Source organism: Carettochelys insculpta, chromosome 1 (assembly GCF_033958435.1).
Source record: "Carettochelys insculpta isolate YL-2023 chromosome 1, ASM3395843v1, whole genome shotgun sequence".
Lineage (NCBI taxonomy): Eukaryota > Metazoa > Chordata > Testudines > Carettochelyidae > Carettochelys > Carettochelys insculpta.
In genome coordinates, this window is record NC_134137.1 from 269,569,858 (window position 1) to 269,589,314 (window position 19,457).

The 19,457-nt window shown below is 38.9% G+C and overlaps 1 protein-coding gene across 2 annotated transcripts in view; it reads left to right on the forward strand.

Moving 5' to 3' along the window:
* Window positions 1-19,457, forward strand: part of BRAF (B-Raf proto-oncogene, serine/threonine kinase) — a 148,224-nt gene that overhangs the window by 99,652 nt on the left and 29,115 nt on the right. The window contains exons 9-17 of one of the 2 annotated variants that reach the window (XM_075007122.1): window positions 1,999-2,038; window positions 3,414-3,533; window positions 6,879-7,015; window positions 8,018-8,135; window positions 8,428-8,512; window positions 8,925-9,101; window positions 13,908-13,954; window positions 14,755-14,873; window positions 15,982-16,113. In XM_075007122.1, the coding sequence (XP_074863223.1) occupies window positions 1,999-2,038; window positions 3,414-3,533; window positions 6,879-7,015; window positions 8,018-8,135; window positions 8,428-8,512; window positions 8,925-9,101; window positions 13,908-13,954; window positions 14,755-14,873; window positions 15,982-16,113 (975 nt within the window). The remainder of the gene's footprint in view (window positions 1-1,998; window positions 2,039-3,413; window positions 3,534-6,878; window positions 7,016-8,017; window positions 8,136-8,427; window positions 8,513-8,924; window positions 9,102-13,907; window positions 13,955-14,754; window positions 14,874-15,981; window positions 16,114-19,457) is intronic. The other variant, XM_075007131.1, reaches the window with a different exon arrangement.

Consider the following 19,457-nt stretch of genomic DNA (forward strand, 5'->3'; position numbering starts at 1 on the left):
AAGCAGGGGAAGGTAAAGGGGGAGAGATTTAATGGGTTTTAAGTGGTTGTAATAACTCATAAATCGAGTGTGTCTATTCAGTTGTCGATTTAAGCTCCCAGGCTCATCTTTTGAAAGCATACAGGTTTCCTTTGAGGATGAGGACTGAGAAGTCAGATACAGAGTGATGTTTTTGTGTAAAGTGTTTACCTGCAGATGACACAATTTTTTTGTATTTTAGACTAGTTCTCTGTGAGTTCATTAGAGACTTAGTGATAATCTTATTTCACTGACGTAGTTAATATTGAGGCATTTAGGGCACAGGATGAGATACCTTCCATGTTTTGATAGATATAGGTGGCACTTGAAAGATGCATTTTGTCAGATGCCAATCACTGTAGCAGTGGAAATATGTCTGCTAGTTTTGTGTCTTGTTCTGGCAGGGTCTGGTGCTGCTTTGAATTCTGGTGTGTGCGGAGCTTGTTTGTGATTATGTGCTTGGAGAGACTGGGAGTTTATTGGAAGGCCATAAGACAGGGTTAATGAAAGATTTCTTTTAGGATGTGGTTTCCTTTGATGTGGGTTTTAACTGTTTAATGATACTCCATATGTATTCCAGTGTCAGATAATAGGCGACAACTAGGGATGTACAATTGGAGGGGGTTCATTTCTATATTGAAACAGGTTCTCCTGGGGTATATGGGTGTCCCATTCCACAATGTGATCTACTTCTTTGATTGAGTATAATTGCTTGGTGGTTAATGGATCTGTGAAGGTAGGAATGGTGATCTGTGGGTTTATGTATATAGTTGTCATAAGGTTCCATTGATGAAACTAATCATGATATCCATTAAGTTGATGCTTGTGTAGGGGTATACTAAAGAAAGTTTAATGTGTGGGTGATGGTTGTTGAAGTTGTAGAGAAAATCTGTAAGGGAGTTTAGATTGTCTGTCCAGAGGATGAAAATATCATCAGTGTATCTCAGCTATATCATTAGTTTCAAGGAGCATGTTGAGAAATTCTTCCTTAAGATGGCTTACAAAGAGGTTGGCATATTGAAGAGCCATCCCTGTATCCATGACTGTTCCAGTAGGTTGGACGAAGTATTGCTGAATATAAAATTTTTATGGATGAAGGTAAAATGGGTGAGTGTGACAATGTGATGGGGTACCAGTGCCTGAATCCTGGCTTTTAGTACCTTACCTGTCTGTTAGCCTGCTCTTTGAAAACCACTGAGTGTTGTCAGTTGAGAAGATGGAACAAACTCCTTGAACCTGTGATCTAAATAAGAACAAAAGATTAGTACTGTTCAGTAACTTACTGGCTCACCAACTCACCAGATTCAAACACATAAGGTCCATTGATGAAAAGTGATGTGTGAAGGGTATTTGGATGATTTTTCTCTGTTCAAAAATTGCTGTTTATTTCTACTTGTACAATTGTTCAGTTATTATGTAATGGTCCCTGGATATTTTGTAGCAAATGCAATCAATGCATGCTGCATTGCAACCTGAGAGAATCTGATAAAATTAATCAACATCTTTGAAAAGAACCTGAGTGCATTTGGTGTAGAAATCAGGTATTTTGTATAGGAAGAGATTAAACAAAGTTTTATGTATTGGTATTGTCCACTGGAGAAATTAGTGTCCCAGCCAAGAGCATTTTGTGTCTCAAATAACGTAACTGGAAATATGATTCCGGATTTAGTTCAATTTTCTCTTTCATGTTGACATTGCAGTCATCAATCAATATTTAAATGATGCATCTATTTTAACTAACCTATACTACAGGTCAGTGCTGGGTTACACTATTTGAAATTGTCATTTGTTAAAGTTATTATGTATATTTGTGGCTATTGTATTAATTAGATAGTAAGCTCTTCAGGGCATTAGTTACCTTTTACTCTTTGGACAGTTCTTACTGTGTTGTGCCCTCAATCCTGGTGGGGGCTTATAAGCAATTCAGTGATAAAAATTGTAGTATGAACCAGATACATACACTTTTGTTTTTGTTTGTAGGACTTGATTAGAGACCACCAGGGGTTACGAGGAGAGGGAGGTAAGTAATCTTAGAACTATCTTCTCTTTCTAAATGTAATGACACGATTGCTTTAGCCCTTCTCCTTTTGTACTACTTCATTCCGCCAAACTCAGGCACAGAGAGATATGTTAAGAGAGCAATGAAATGTATTTACATTTGTTTGTCCATGATGTTTAGCATCTGTCTGATAAGGGTTTCAGTCATTCACCAGTCATTTTAGGAGTGGGGGAGAGGGAAGGCTTTGAAATGGTCACCAGTATTTTAATTTTCATTTGAAAATAATTTTATTTCTAGAGAAGGGGAATACCTTCTGTTGCTGTTGGAGCCTGGAGAATGTCCCCAACTTACACTTAAAACTTCAATCCCATTATCAAAGCTCTTTATGCCAGCCAGTACACTTCCACCTAAAGAGTCATCAGGGTCTGTCTTTGAAATCTGTCAATAAGTTTTGTATCCTCTCCCTGTAAACTGCTGTGTCTTCTAAATGGCATGAGATACTTGAGCTTCTTCTTCACTTCTCCCCAGCTGAAGCTGCTGCTTGGCTGTACTGCATGCCTTAGTTAACCTGGGAAGTAAGTAACAGCATTCACCCTTAACTAAGGCAAAATCAGTGACAGGGCAGAATTATCATTTTTCTTCACGTGCCACACATGAACCCAGAGTCACTACTGTGAAGTCTGCTTCTGAGAACCCTAAGCACCGTCTGTCAACCTCTTGTGAAAACAGCTCCGTTGCTTTGATTAGTCAATTGAGATGACATAGCCAGTTCCCAATCAAATGGATTTGTGTGACCACTCATTCACCTGCAGATAATTAACAGACCTGATATCTGCTATTAGCTGTGACCTGCTTCATTCCTCAACAAAATCTGAGTTAGCCTGATCTCTCTAGCTCTGAGTCTGGGTCTCATATCTTAAGCTACAGTTGACTTTGGTTCTGCTATGTGTTTCTGTAAACTGGTAAGGTGGCAGCTGGCTCCTGCTTTTTGTTTTCAGGAGCTTTGATTTCATATACTGGTTATAATACCACTCCCTTTTGCCCTCATTAAATCCATGAACCTACTGATAAAGAAGTTGCCCATTTTGACTGTATGTCTTGGTAGCGGTGGCATTCAATAAGTTTTGCCCATTATGTCCAACATTTAAATGTACTATCATGTCAGTTTTAACTTTGGTCATAAACTCTCTGCTTGGCATCTGAGAACAACTGGCTATTCCCATTCTTGAAAGCATGGTTTTAGTAATTGGAGAAGGTTTTTTTTTTCCCCCTTCAAAATCCAGAAGCATTCTAGGAATAGGAGTCAAAGCTTCCTAATTATTTCCCATGACTTCTTTCATTTCTTCTGTGTGTCTGTCTTCCTGTCTCTGCCTGCCCGTCTCTTTCTCTCTAACAGCCCCTTTGAACCAGCTGATGCGCTGTCTTCGGAAATACCAATCCCGGACTCCCAGTCCCCTCCTACATTCTGTCCCCAGTGAAATAGTGTTTGATTTTGAGCCTGGCCCAGTATTCAGAGGTAGTTGGGCTCTTCTTTTATGTTTTCACCCAGAAAAAAATAAGTAACACCACAGATGCTGTTTGTGCCTCACCCTCACACTGTGTGTTTGTAAGTGTGTGAGTTTTCCAAACACCTCAATTTTTTGCTTGGCCTGGCTGGTATGCTTTGAATGTGTTTTTCACACATACTCACTTCCACCTTTATACTTGTGCAACGACTGTATGTTGAATCTGACTTAAAAGTTCTAAAGCAAGGAATTTCAGAGTTAAGGTTTTCATGTTGTCCTTAATACAGCTTGTTTGTTTCAGCGATCTCTGATTGCAGTGGAATGAGGCTAAGGACACAGTGACACCCTTAACTTGGAATTACCTTGACTGTCAATTTAACATTCTATGAGTTTTCTGTACTTAATGTTCTGTATTCTGTTTTTAAAACTATTGCAAGAAATAAAATGCAAATTACAAACATTTCCCTTAATATTTTGTTAGTTGTTAGGCTTTTGAAAATTACATAAATGTCAACTTGCTATGATTCATGTTTTCAGAAAGTTGCACATCAGATTGGGGACCTAGTTAATGTGGACTGAGCAGACACCAGTGCAGTTATTGCAGTTGTCTGCATAGCCCCATTGAAGTCAATAATTGTTTGTGTACTAAAATTGCTAAACAAGACCATCCTTTTGGCATCTTATCAGGCCTAAAACCGTCAATAGATCTATTTAATGCCAGAGTGCTCAGTGGAATTTCATACGCTAAGAGTGCTCAATGGGGTTTCATGTGCCAAAGACACACATATTAAACAATAGCATAGAATACTAAGGTGTGTATGTATATAGCTAAATAGTAATGGTAGTCCAATGCTCTGTGTGTGTGTGTGTGTGTGTATTTCAAATGCTAATCTCCTGGCTGTTTCAAAGATTTTTGTTTTAGAATACTAAGAACAATTCGCTTTATGGCAGTAATGGGCAACTTAGGCTAAGGAGTGGCCTGCATGAGTGACCCTCCTTCATCTCAGTGGGCTACAAAATTGTCACTTTCATGACACTTTCTCAGGATTGAGTAGTTTTGCTTAACTGCACTTGTGTACATACATTTGTGGAGTGTGCCAGTAGAACCATAGTAGTGCTTTGATTGGATACACAGGGAACACCAGGCTCTTACAGTCATTGCTGTGTGCAAACAACACACATCTCAATTCATGTGCCCTTGCTTTATGTGCATGTCATTTTAGTAGTAGCAGTAGGAAAAAAAAATTCACGGATGGAAACCAGAGGAATCTAGCAACCCTGTGTGTAGGTAACGATAAACAAAACGTCTCATGGGTCACACTTGGAGCATTTATGGGCCACAGGTTGCCACCCATTGCTTTATGGACGATTGGAGTATTTTCCAGTAATGCTTTAGAAGAGAGGCATTTGCAATCCAGTTTTCATTTAGCAGACATGACTAAACAAATCTGAATTAATTATATACAGTGCATCAAATATGTCCTCAGATTTCAGGATGATGAGCTGATACAGAAGTTTCATTCCAACAGACCCTGAAATAGTCAAACTGTAGTTATATGAGAAGCACCGTTTCTAGGTTGCTTACAAACAGATTAATGAAAGCATTTCTAACTTTGTGCTGAAATCATATTCTCCTGGAGCAATGAGTATTACGTTGATATCTCTATCTTATGTTGAAACTTGAGTTCGAGAACCTACCTTCTTATAAGAAAGAAGCCACTCTTTATGAACTTTGACATTACAGCTAAAATCTGTAATCTATAGGATTGTAGGAAATCCCTGAGCAGGCCACTAAGGGCAAGTAAATGTCAGGAACAGTGCTTGGTCCTGCCAAGAGGGCAGGGGACTGGACTAGATGACCTCCCAAGGTCCCTTCCAGTTCTAGGAGATGTGTGTATTTTTTATATATATATAAAATTGGCTTGGTCCTGTAAATGTCAAATAGTTAAGTTGAAATATTTGTAATTCAGAAAAGAGGTAAAATTAGCACACAAATCCTAACTACTACAATTTAATATAAAATAATGAAATATCGAAGTATTAAAATTAAAAAATAAACCCACCCTTGCAAAATCAGTGGTTTCCTGCTATTGGTGTATGTCTGCTTAAGTGAAATACCTGGTAAATTTTCTTTATAATGAGTATTCATCATGGTCTGTGTATCCCTTTTGTCTGCTTCCCTTTCCAGTGCTGGGATTTGAATCAATGAGATCAAAGGGCATTAGCAGCCAAGGTCTGGCAGACTGGTATACCTGAAAAGTGAAAACCACTGTGGGGAAAAAAAAGTGAAAATCCACTCCAGTTGTGAATTGGAATTTGAATACTGCTTCAGCAGAAGTCTCCTTTCGAACCCGAATGGAGCTGCTAAATGAATCAGAAGAAGGAAAAATATGTGGCTTGTACTAGTTCCCCAAGCACTCCTATAATAGAAAACATCTGTGAAATATTGGAGGTCTTGCATATTTATTATAATGATTAACAGAGCAGCACAAACTTAACTAATAAATGGCCCTGTTTTATGTCCCTTATGTTGGGAGTGTTGGCTTAAACTTGCTACTAATAATTATAAGGTATTTTAGTTTGAAGTGTTCTGTGTAAACAGGCATTGAGGCTCTGAAGTGCAATCCAGTTAGTGACATTTTTCTGCATGGCTTTGTTTTTATACGCTGTATGCTAGGCAGATGGACTGTTCATTTTGAATTTAATGGAATAAAAAAACCTCAAGTAGCTAACTATAATACTTGTTCATTCAATCCCCAGTATACTCTCGTATGCTACTGTGAAATAAGTGCTTTCTTCTAGTAGCTAGCTTTGAAACAGCCAAATGTTTTTTGAGATGGCACTTGAAGACTCAGCTAGAAAACATCACCACCATTCATAGTCAATCCATTTTAATTCCAAATTGTTACATCCCTACAACTGTCAGGGCACTAAAAAGTTGGCAATAGCAAGTCTGGGAAGCTAGCTCTGTTAACTAAAGTATTACATTTCTATTTTTGTCAAAGAAACTGCATATCTAAACGTGTAGTGGTGTTTTTGTTGTTCAACGAGACTGTCCATTTAATAAATCAGCAACGAGCCTTTGAAAACACTTTAGCAAGTAAGCAGGTTTGCTTGTCCATTAAATTTTGGTCTTTCCGGCTTCCCGTATAAGACAGCAATAATAATCAGATATTAATACAGTATTCCTAAGAGTGCACATTTCTGTACACTTAACATTTACATTTGTGTTTGGAGATACTGCCTCTTAAACACAATTCCTGCACTTAATATTTTTAGAAGTAAATTTATATAGAAACTGTATTTATAATTGTTTTTACATAAAAATTCTTCCATTTATCTAATCTCCAATTTAGGTTCAACCACTGGTTTGTCTGCCACCCCTCCTGCTTCCTTACCTGGGTCCCTTACCAACGTGAAAGCTTTACAGAAGTCCCCGGGACCACAACGAGAGAGGAAGTCATCCTCATCCTCTGAAGACAGGAATAGAATGGTAAGTGGTAGAATAGCTATGCTTTACTGCTTTTGTATTAGGCATCCTTATTCCTTCATCAAAGCTATCTGGAATCATTCTGAAGAAATTGATATTTGAGGTCAAGTACATTAAGCCAATTAAAAGCAGTACAGCATTAGTGTACTGATGTATGAATCAGATGTAAATCATTGGGTGCGTGCAGATTTTCTAAGTGGCATCCAAAAGATACTGTATGCTTCATAGTATGGTGCTGATCCACATTAGAGAAAAACTTTTAAAATTTTCTTCAAGTCCCACAAATGTTATTTTTCTGATTCTAAATTTAGCCTAATCCCCTGAAAGTAACTGGGATATTTAAATTAGCCATTATTTGTCTTTCAAATTCCAACTTAGTCATGAGGTTTTTTGGTTTATTAGTAAAATTTCAGTTTTAATAGTGACAGCTACTGAACATCTGAATATGTGTACCTCAGGGTATGTCTTCACTATGCAGAAGATTGACCCAGTCGGTATCAATCTTCCGGCCTTCAATTTTGCGTGCATAGTAAGGATGCACAAAATCAAACTCTCTGGGGTTGGCAGTCGACCTCTGTACTCCACAATATAATGAGGAGTAAGGGAGTTCGAGGGGAGAGTTTCTCCTGTCAACCTCCCTCTGTGAAGATGGCCAGATCAGTCAATTGCCATAACTAGAATTGTATATCTGCAATTGACTTCAATATCTAGTGTAGACCTGGCCTCAGTAATGAAACAAGATAGGAAATTATTTAGTACCACTCTGCACTAAAGTATGGAGGCACAGTATGTGGTCATCTTGAAAAATATCACAAACACATGAGTAAATATTAAATTATAAATATAATATTACGTAGTATTTGCTCTGAAAATGAAATAAAAATAATTTTTGCTGATAATACATGACCCTGTTAAGGATTCAGGTTTTGCAAGATACCCAACCGGCCTTTAGCGAGGACGCAACCTGTTTTAATGAGTCACTACAGTTTCTGTTTCTTTTCAAAGAAAACCCTTGGTCGACGGGACTCAAGTGATGATTGGGAGATACCTGACGGTCAGATTACAGTTGGACAAAGGATAGGATCTGGATCATTTGGAACAGTCTACAAGGGAAAGTGGCATGGTATGTAATAATTGTGGCAAAGAACTGTTCCCAATCTTCATAGAGGAATTTTTCTATTTTAATTTTTCATGTAAACAAAGCAGTAATTGAACAAGGGGTAAGAAATAGAGCTCTTGCTAATTTTAGTGAATAAAGAATTACTATGCTAAAGAATAATCCTAATCACCTGTGAGCCTGAAGTGCCCAACTCATATTGAACAATATTTCCAAATTGTGTGTTTCATTTCCTTGTTGAGTGATCTGTGCATACTGTATACATTTTAATTTTGTTTATTCAATGGCTATTTTTAAGGTGATGTAGCAGTGAAAATGTTGAATGTCACAGCCCCAACGCCTCAGCAGTTACAGGCCTTCAAAAATGAAGTAGGAGTGCTGAGGTAAGACTGTGTTTATTATCTTTTGTATGACATATCATCAGTATTCACTTACTTTGATTCAGGAGTTCTAAATCTTATGTTTTTTCTCTCGCAAACTTACTCCCTTCATAATAATATTCAGAAGAAGAAATTGTAACTGGCACTTTTCAGGGGTATTTTGGACCTATTCATGGTTTTCCTTTTCTACAGATAAATCTGGACAGTGAGCAATTCTTGACATGTGATCATAAGTGTTCATAAATCCTTCCATGTAGTGAAAAGAGCTTAGAAAACTGTGCACACCCAGGCTGTGATATTTCGTTGATGAAACCTTACCTTTGTGTATTAGTACCGCTAAAGGAAGTCAAAAATCTGGATTATGGAATTTCCATAGCTGCTTTCATTGATTTCCAGTGAAAATTTTCTCCTACAGGAAAACACGACATGTGAATATTCTGCTTTTCATGGGTTATTCAACAAAGCCACAATTGGCTATTGTTACACAGTGGTGTGAGGGCTCCAGTTTGTATCACCATTTACATATCATTGAGACCAAATTTGAGATGATAAAACTCATTGACATTGCACGGCAGACTGCACAAGGCATGGAGTAAGTATTGCATCACTTGTTAGCAAATGAACTCTGAGATTATATTTAATTACTTTTCTTTTGCTCTGCATTTGAAGTACAAAATCAAGTTAATATCTGGGTACCATGGCTAGAGTCCTATCCTGATATGTTGTTTTATGCCAGTACGTAGCTACTGCTGCTGAGGAGAAGAGTAAAATAGACCTTCTGATGTGCTATTAGAAGGATAGAGGTATGCTACTCAACAAGAAATACTGTTTTAAGAAGTTATATGTCAGAAAATAAATATACTTAACAAAAATTAAAGGTAGTTAGATTAACTGTTGTCTAGATAGTCTGTATATTAAAATCCCTTGTAGGTTTCATATTAAGAAGAGTGGAACAATAAATGAAATCTGTATCCAGAGTATCTTGATGAAAATCCAAGTCCTGCAAACCTTTTTAGCTATTGCCAACAGTTTTGTTGCAGTGGATGATCGATTGTAAGATAAAACCGAGTTTCAGGAACAATATTTATCAAAAATATGAGATGCAAAATTTAATGGTGAATTCTGAGGTACAGTGTTAGGTTTAAAGAAAAGCAGATGAGAAAATCAGCAGTGGTCATGATCTTTAACCCAAGGTTTATTAACACTGGTTTTACCTAAAAATCCTAAAATAAGTGTAACAAAATAATTTTAGGGCTGTAATCTTTTGATTACTTTGAAAATTCATAAGCTCTTTTTGTAGTTTAGAATAAAATCATGCTTTATGCATTTAATGAAAAACCTCTGTTGAATTATGTAAGACAGCTGTAAATATGGGATCTACATTTTTATTGGCATTTTTCAATTTCTGCTTTCCTTCTGACCATTTATACCATTTTACACATTGTAGAATCCGTATGCCAAGGCTTCTAGCACCTTCCAGTAATCAGCATAATAGAAATAAAACACAAATGCACAGTCATGGAAGGTTATAAATTGTTTAGGAAGGACAGACGGGGGAGAAAAGGAGGAGGAGTTGCGCTCTATGTGGGGGAGCAGTGTGATTGCTCAGAGCTCCAGTATGAAGAAGGAGAAAATCCAGTTGAGTGTCTTTGGGTTAAACTTAGAGGTGGAAGTAACAGAGGTGGTGTTGTAGTTGGTGTCTGTTATGGACCGCCAGGTCAGGGAGATGAGATAGATGAGGCTTTCTTCAGGCAGCTAAGTGAAGCTTCCAAATCACAGGCCCTGGTTCTCATGGGAGACTTTAATCATCTGGACATTTGTTGGGAGAGCAATACATCAGCACACAGACAATCCAGGAAGTTTTTGTCGAATGTTGGGGATAACTTCTTGGTACAAGTGCTGAAGGAACTGACCAGGGGCCGTGCGCAACTTGACCTGCTGCTCACAAACAGGGAAGAACTAGTAGAAGAAATAGAAGTGGGAGGGAACCTGGGCTGCAGCGACCATGAGATTGTAGATTTCATGATCCGGACAAAAGTAAGAAAGGTGAGCAGTAACATACAGACCCTTGATTTCAGAAGAGCAGACTTCAACTCCCTGAGAGAACGGATGAGCAGGATCCCTTGGGAAATGAAGGTGAAGGGGAAAATGGTTGAAGAGAACTGGCCATATTTTCAAGAAGTCTTACTGAAGGCACAGGAACAAACAATCCCGTGACATAGTAAAAAATGCAAACATGGTAGGCAGCCAGCTTGGCTTAACAGGGAAATCCTTAGTCAGCTTAATCGCAAAAAGGATGCATACAAGAAATGGAAACATGGACAGTTGACTAAGGAGGAGTATAAACATACAGCTGGAGAATGCCGGGCAGTAATCAGGAAAGTGGAAGCACAATTGGAGCTGCAGCTGGCAAGGGATGTGAAGAGTAACAAGAAGGATTTCTACAGGCATGTTAACAATAAACAGGTTATCAGAGAAGGTGTGGGGCCATTACTGGATGAGGGAGGTAATCTAGTGACAGATGATGCAGGAAAAGCTGAAGTACTCAATGCTTTTTTTGCCTCAGTCTTCACGGACAAAGTCAACTTCCACATGACAGTCCTAGACAATGCAGTATGGGAAGGTGGAGGGCAGCCATCTGTGGGGAAGGAACAAGTTCTGAGCTATCTAGAAAAACTAGATGTGCACAAGTGCATGGGTCTGAATTTAATGCACCCCAGGGTACTGAGGGAATTGGCAGAGGTCATTGCTGAACCTTTGGCCATTATCCTTGAAGACTCTTGGAGATAAGGGGAGATACCGGATGACTGGAAGAAGGCAAACTTAGAGCCCATCTTTAGAAAAGGAAAGAAGGACAATCCAGGGAACTATAGACCCGTCAGCCTTACCTCAATCCCTGGGAAAATAATGGAGGGAATCATCAAGAAATCCATTTTGGAGCACTTGGAAGAGGGGAAAGTGATCAAAAGCAACTACCATGGATTCACCAGGGGCAAGTCCTGCCTGACCAATCTGATTAGCTTCTGTGACGAGGTAACAAGCTCTGTGGACATGGGGAAGTCGGTGGATGTGATATACCTTGACTTCAGCAAGGCTTTTGATACTGTCTCCCACAACATTCTTGTCCATAAGCTAAGGAAATATGGATTGGATCTTTGGACTATAAGATGAATTGAAAGCTGGCTTGATGATCGGGCCCAACGGGTAGTGGTCAGCAGCTCAACATCTGGATGGCGGTCTGTTTCAAGTAGAGTGCCTCAAAGCTCGGTTCTGGGGCCGGTGTTATTCGACATCTTTATTAATTACCTGGACGAGGGACTGGATTGCACCCTCAGCAAGTTTGCAGATGAGACAAAACTAGGGGGAGAGGTAGATTCTTTGGAGGGTAGAGAGAAAAGCCAGAGGGACCTGGATAACTTGGAGGACTGAGCCAAAAGAAATCTGATGCGGTTCAGTAAGGAGAAGCATAGAGTCCTGCACCTGGGGCGGAAGAATCCCAAGCATTGTTACAGGCTGGGGACCGACTGGCTCAGCAGCAGTATGATGGAAAGGGACTTAGGGGTTATGGTGGATGAAAGACTGGATATGAGTAAACAGTGTGCCCTTGCAGCCAAGAAGGCTAACGGCATACTAGGGTGCATTTGGAGGAGAATTTTGAGTAGATCTAGAGAGGTAATTATTCCTCTTCATTCGGCACTGGTGAGGCCACATCTGGAATATTGTGTCCAGTTTTGGGCCCTCCAGTATAAAAAAGATGTGGATTTGCTGGAGCAGTTCAGCGAAGGGCAACAAAAATGATTAAGGGTCTGGAGCACAAGACCTATGAGACTAGGCTGAGGGATTTGGGCTTGTTTAGTTTACAGAAGAGAAGACTTAGGCATGGTTTAATAGCAGCCTTCAGCTTCCTGAAGGAGAGCTCTGAAAAGGAGGGGGAGAAACTGTTCTCAGTGGTGTCAGAGGGCAGAACAAGGAGTAATGGTCTGGAGTTGAAGAGGGAGAGGTGTAGGATAGATATTAGGAAAAACTACTTCACCAGGAGGGTGGTGAAGCACTGGAATGCGTTGCCTAGAGTGGTGGTGGATTCTCCATCCCTTGAGGTTTTTAAGTCCCGGCTAGACAAGGTCCTGGCTGGGATGACTTAATGGGGGTTGATCCTGCTTGAAGCAGGGGGCTGGACGAGATGACCGCCTGAGGTCCCTTCCAGCCCTGTGATTCTGTGAATGAGACAGAACTCCACAATATACCAGAAAAGTCAAATTACCTCGACAGCATTCAGGATCAGTTTCTTCACAGTTAATTTAAACACGTCGGCCTCCAGTTCTGATACACACATTTGCAAGTCTAATGTAAATAATGTAATTCTGTATTTGATTAATACACCAATTCATATCAACCTTTCAGAGCTCAGGTCCTGATCCTGGAAGGATTGTGTGAGTAATCCTAACTCACTTGAGTAGTCCCATTGAAGTCATTAGGACTGTTTGTGTAAGTAAGTGTTTATTGAATGCATAGGCTATACTTCAACACATTAAAATACTAGTAAGGTTACAGGATTCAACCTTTCACTGCAAAAAATAGCTACTATACTAGTAGATAAAATACTATAATGAATATAGTGCAATTTTCAGTCAAGACTTGGAGGATGTCTACCCAGCAGCATTATATCAAAATTAGCTATTCTGGAAGACATTTTTCCGGAATAGCTTATTTCAAAATAATGCTTCTACACACAAAAAATGCACTTGGAAATAGCTCTCAGCTATTTTGAAATAGGCTCTGCATGTGTAGATGCTCTATTTCAAAAGAGAGCTATTAGACACACTCTGGCTTATTTTGAAATAGGCTCTATTCCATGTTTACACTGTCCCTCTTTTGAAATAGGCACTATTCCTTGTGGGATGAGGTTTACCTATTTAAAAATAAGCCAGCCGCTATTTCAAAATTGTTTCGAAATAGCAGTTGTCATGTAGATGTTGAAATAATGGCTGTTACTTCAAAATAACTTTGCTATGTAGATGTATCATTGGTTTTTGAGGGGGCACCATAAATAAAGCTGGAAGGTGGAGCCACTCAACAGAGAAGGTCATTTCAAAAGCTGTGGTTAAAGTTCCCCAGTGCTTGCTTTGAATATTGAGTTAAGCACAATAAAAAACAAGGTTTCTTCAACAAAGTTGATTATGTTGTTCTTCAGAGATGCCAGATTTGACACGAAGTGTGATTCTTTCTGTAAAAGTGCTCCTGATTTGAGAGGACTGTGAAGGGTAACTGAAGATTTACTGCTTTTACTCTATGGATTTTAACATGTTGCTTCACTAGAATAGAGAGTGTAGTTTGAGCTGTTGACGAATGCAGCATCTCTTAGTCCATCCATTCCAAAATATGCTTTGTTTCTTTTCAGTTACTTGCACGCCAAGTCAATCATCCACAGAGACCTCAAGAGTAATAGTATCCTTTCTGAAAGATGTGACATTGGAACATGACACCACAGCTCACTCTTCTCCCAGAAATGAACTTCTTAAAGTGAAAAACAGCTCACATGTGACACCTTTCAAAAACATTAGGGGACATTTGACATGTGGGTGGGAAGTACTAAGAGCAAAATAAGAGCTGCTCCTTGCATCTTGTAATATGTTCACAAATGGGAAGTTTTGTTGAAGTCTCAGCATTTGCTTCTGATAACCAGGGGCAGGATGAACAGGGAGGGATCCTGGCAGCTCACTTACAGGCAGTTCCCAGGAGGCCTTTAAGAATTAGACATTGAAATGTGTCTGATGGTCCATAGTCTGCTTAGTACTAGTCTAACCATTATAACTAATGTTAGAGGATAGGATTTCATAAATATTGGCTATGCAGAATCTAGGCCTATGTGAGAACTGAAAACTTTAAAATTGTAATAATCTGTGGAGACATACCTATCTCATAGAGCTGGAAGGGACCTTCAGAAGTCATCAAGTCCAGTCCCCTGCGCTCACAGCAGGACCTATCACCAACCCGACAGATTTTTTTTTTATAATATCTATTTGTTTCAGATCCCTTAATGGCCCCTTCCAGGACTGAATTCACAACCCTGGGTTTAGCAGGCCAATACTCAAACTGCTGAGCTATCCCTTCCCTCAAAATTGTACTGTGCATGGATGCCACAAACTGGTACACCAAACCCTGCAGGTAGAGGGTCATTTAATGTATTTGTGAGTGATAGGAAACTGTAGGATCAGTGCTGCTTTTTCTTTAAGTCTCCTCCATAGATATATTTCTCCATGAAGACCTTACAGTAAAAATAGGTGATTTTGGTCTTGCCACAGTGAAATCACGATGGAGCGGGTCCCATCAGTTTGAACAGTTGTCTGGATCCATTCTATGGATGGTAAGAAAAGGGGGATGGTGTGTGCCTTTCAAATTATTTGTCTGTAAATGGCCTTTAAAGTGTTAGCTCCTGTTCTTTAAAACTGTTTCCAGTTTGACCAGAGATCTCTAACCACCACCCCCAAGCACACAGACATATAAAATCAGACTTAAGACAAAAAGGTCATGATCAACTAAATTAATACTTTAAATATATTGTTCAAAAATCAGCAAAATCTGAAATGTTTTCATGTTTTATTTAAAAATAATTTCTTTAAGTTAGATATAGTCAAGTGTAGCTGTTGTGAAGCAACTGTCATTGGCTATATCTACAGTAGAGAGTTTGGTAGACAAAACTGGAGTTTTGTAGACAACTTGCAGTGTGTCTACACACAAAATGCCTCTTGTCAACAGAGCAAATCAAAAGATTGATCCGTTTTTATGTGAAGATGCGATCTGTCGATGGAAGTTTTATCAGAACATCTCTTCAGACAGTAACTTCTGTAGACAGATGCTTCTAGTGTAGACGTAGCCATAAAGATTATCCAGATTACCCCCGCAGAAAAAAAACATTTGATTACTTTTGTTTAGTTCAGCCTCACCACCTGCCCATCCACATACCTTACAACTTTGATGGTAGTCAGGTTTGTTTTAGTACTATTGTAATTCCAGTTTAAAAATTTCTTCTAAGTCTGTAAAGTGTCAGTTTGCCTGTTATAATACAGTAACGAACTCACCTAGTTTGATAGTCAATGAATTTATAAATTCATATTCAGACCCACTATGTTAATGCTTAAGCCACAGCAGTACTGGACAATCTGTTTCCATTTATTTATTTCCAGAGGTGCAAGATTTTTACAAATACCTCTGAGATAGCAACTAACTGAGATAAGTTGGGTAGTCGGTACTGAGGAGAGAGAGAATATGGAAGCCTGTGTGTTTCGCCATTGAGCAGTAGGATTCTAAAACAGAAAAACAGCCTTTGCCTGGCGCTTCGCTTAGTGTTAGTTCACTGTTGCTTAAAAATAAAAATTGTTTGTTTAAAAATTAAAGTTTCATATTTGCTGTATGAGATGGCAGCCTGACGTATGATAAAATGCAGAATAATTCTCTTTTCTTTTATGGTACAGGCACCAGAAGTAATCAGGATGCAAGATAAAAACCCTTACAGCTTTCAGTCAGATGTGTATGCATTTGGAATTGTTCTTTATGAGCTGATGACTGGGCAGTTACCATACTCAAACATCAACAACAGGGACCAGGTAAAGAGAGCATGGGTTATGGGTGGCTAAGATTGCATTTTCTTTCTTGGCTGGTGTAGGTGTTAAGTGAAAGGCAGAATAATTTAGGCTAGCAAATGAATGTGCTAATATTTTGGTTGCCCCTCCCGCTTAGTGTAGGCCCTCGTAAACCATCTAGTACCATTCTCACACCTTTTAACTCTTTTCCGTTTTTATTACTGTACATATAGTTTCTCGATTCCAAAAACTTTACGGCAGGAATCTGCTTAAAGAAAGTACTTGTTATTTATGATAATTAATTTAGTTTTATTAATAGTTCTATGAAAAGCAGGTGTGATCTTCTGTATATTCACATTTATCCCTTTTCTCCCTTCTGGATTACTTCAAATTAATTTAGACTTGAGAAATAGTCTAAGGCTATATCTACAGTAGCCCGGAAGATTGACCTAGTTAGGATTGGTCTTCCAGGGTGTTTCATGTGTCTGGTAGGGACGAGGGAAATCAACCTCTCAGGGGTTGCTATCAACCCCTTTACTCTCCCGTCAACCTTGCTCAGTAGGAACAGCCAAATAAGCTGAGTGCAGTTAGGTCAATTTCAGCTACACAGTTGCCGTAGCTAGAATTGCGTATCTGCCGTCAACTTATTTTTCCTAATGTAGACATATCCTAAGAAAAGAAATGAGGAGACCAACAAATTACGTGTCCTGTATTCATCTCAAATGTTGAAAAGTACACATATTAGTTAATTGATATTCAGGATTTCAGGAGATCTCAGGGTCTGCTTGGTGAAACACATGACTTTCCAAAATGTATATATCGTTGAAGAAGACAGGTTAATAATGAACAGCTGATCAATAAGCCACACAGTATCAAGGCAGCACAATATGGCTTTATGTAACAGTTGTTAAGCAAAGAAATTCTTTTCCCAAGAATCCAGCCACACAGATAATACTGAGCAGTTTTATTAACGATGCCCCAGAGAAAAATTCCACAAACATCTTTTTTCTGAAGGGTGATTAGCATACAGTCATATATCAACTAGTTACATATGTAGCTGTGCATATTATTAGAATGTCACACATATTATTAGCATATTATTATTCAGTAGGTCCCCTTTAAATGTCGCCCAATGTATGTTGTTTTGCACTCATGTCACTGACAAATTGAAGGCAAAGACGTAGAAATTCCCCGCTCTTAGATCGTCATGCTGCGATTTGAAATCTGCAGCCACCATGGTGGTTACGTAATGTACTGGAATCCTCCATGCTGCTTCTTCCGCCCAGTGTTCTCACGTTGCAACTAGGTGGTAGCTGTTCAACATGCTTTGTGTGCCATTGTTCCTTGTACTGTACTGTACATATTTGCCATCAGTCAACAATGAGCAAGCGTAGTGCAAGTGCAATTGAACGTGCCAAGGCAAAGAAACAACACAGTGGCATTGCTTTAAACACTAAATTGGATATGATAAATTGTGGTAAAAAGGGTGAATGAGCGATTGACATTGCCTGCCCTCTTCCCTTGCCTGCAATGAGTATTTGTGCAATAGTGAAGAATGCTTCTGAAATAGAAAGCAAGGGTAAACATGCCTTGAAGCATTCAGAGGTTAAAATAGTGAGGCAAAGAACTGAGAGAATGGAGAGAATGGAATATTTGATGGCATTATATATCAAGGATCTCCATAACCAGAACACGCTGAACAGCTTAGCCCTCATTCAAGAGAAGGCTTTAAGCTTACATGAAGATCTAAAAAAGCAGTTGGGAGAGGAATCTACTTCAAATGAAAAGCACTTTGAGTCTGTCTGAGGATGATTTCACCGTTTCTAAAAAAGTTATGGTTTCAAAACCGTGAAGATTCAGGGAGAAGCAACCAGTGCTGATGCTGATGCTGCACAATTTTCCTGACAAACTTGTACAAATCATTGAGGGAGGTGGCTGTGATTTTAAGTAGGTTTTTAACATTGATAAAAATGGGCTGTTTTGGAAGCGCATGCCTTCTTGGACATATATTTCAGTGAAAGAGAAGACCGCTCCTGGTTTCAAAGCTGCAAAAGATAGACTTATTCTCCTTTTAGGGGGCAACGCCAATGGGGGTAAGAAATTAAAGCCATTGCTAGTTTTTCATAGTGAAAAGCCAAGAGCTCTGAAGAACATAGAAAAATCTCACCTCCATGTTGTCTGGAAATCCCACCACAAGACTTGGATTACAAGGCAAATATTCCGTGAGTGGTTCATCGATTACTTTATCCCTGAAATGAAAGACTACTGAAAGAAAAATAATGTAATGTTCAAGATTCTGCTCATATTAGACAATCCCAGTGCCCATGTCCTTGATTTTGAACAGCTGTGTCCTGAGGTTAAGGTTGTTTTCATTCCACCAAGGACAACATCTCTGCTGCAGCCTATGGACCAGGATGCAATTGCAATGTTCAAGGCCTATTACTTGAGAAAGGCGTTCCGCAAGCTCATAGCTGACACTGATGGTGATGAAAAACCCACAGTCCTGGAATTCTGGGAAAAAAATCAGCATTAATGACTCTTTATTGTTGATTGGCTCCACCTGGGATGACGTTTCTAGCTGCCTAATGAACTGTTTTTGGAAAAAAATGTGTCCTGCTGCAATCCATACCTTTCATGGCCTCGATGACACATCAGATGTTCATGATGAAATAGTGAAACTGGCAAAGGAAGCAGGCTTCCATGAAATGGAAGTTGAAGATGTTAATGAGTTGTTGGAGTCAAGTCGTTTGCCTCTGAGCAATGATGATCTGTTAGAGTTGGACATGCATGATTTTGAAGAAGAAACTACATCTGATAGTGAAGAAGGGGGTGATTCTGAACAGAACAGTCTTCACAATTCAGTTTCTAAAGGAAATGTTCAACCATGTTGAATGAGCAATAGAAATCATGCAAAGATGTGACAGTCTTTTTGACCGCTCAGCCATGGTGGCAAGGAGCATTAAAAAATCTATGGCTTGCTACTGAGAAATATTAAAACCAAACCAAAACGCGGGAAAGCAGGCAATCCTTGATTCTTTCTTTAAAAAGAAAACAAAGCAAACTTTCCCTGATGAACTTGAAGCAGGACCCTCTGGGTGTTAAGGTTGAAATGAATGTTTGATTTAATGATTTCTTACATTAAAAATGTTTTAATTCATACTGAAGCAGCACCCTCTGTGTCTTAAGGTTAAAACTAGTGTTTTAAGGTGAAAATGAATTTTTTGATTTTTTGAATTTTTACTTTAAAAATGTTTTAATGCATATCAAAGCAGAACCCTTTGGGTTTTAAGGTTAAAATTCTTTAAACTATATGTTTGTATTATGAATTTTTACATTAAAAATGTTCTAATGCATAATGTATGTGTTCC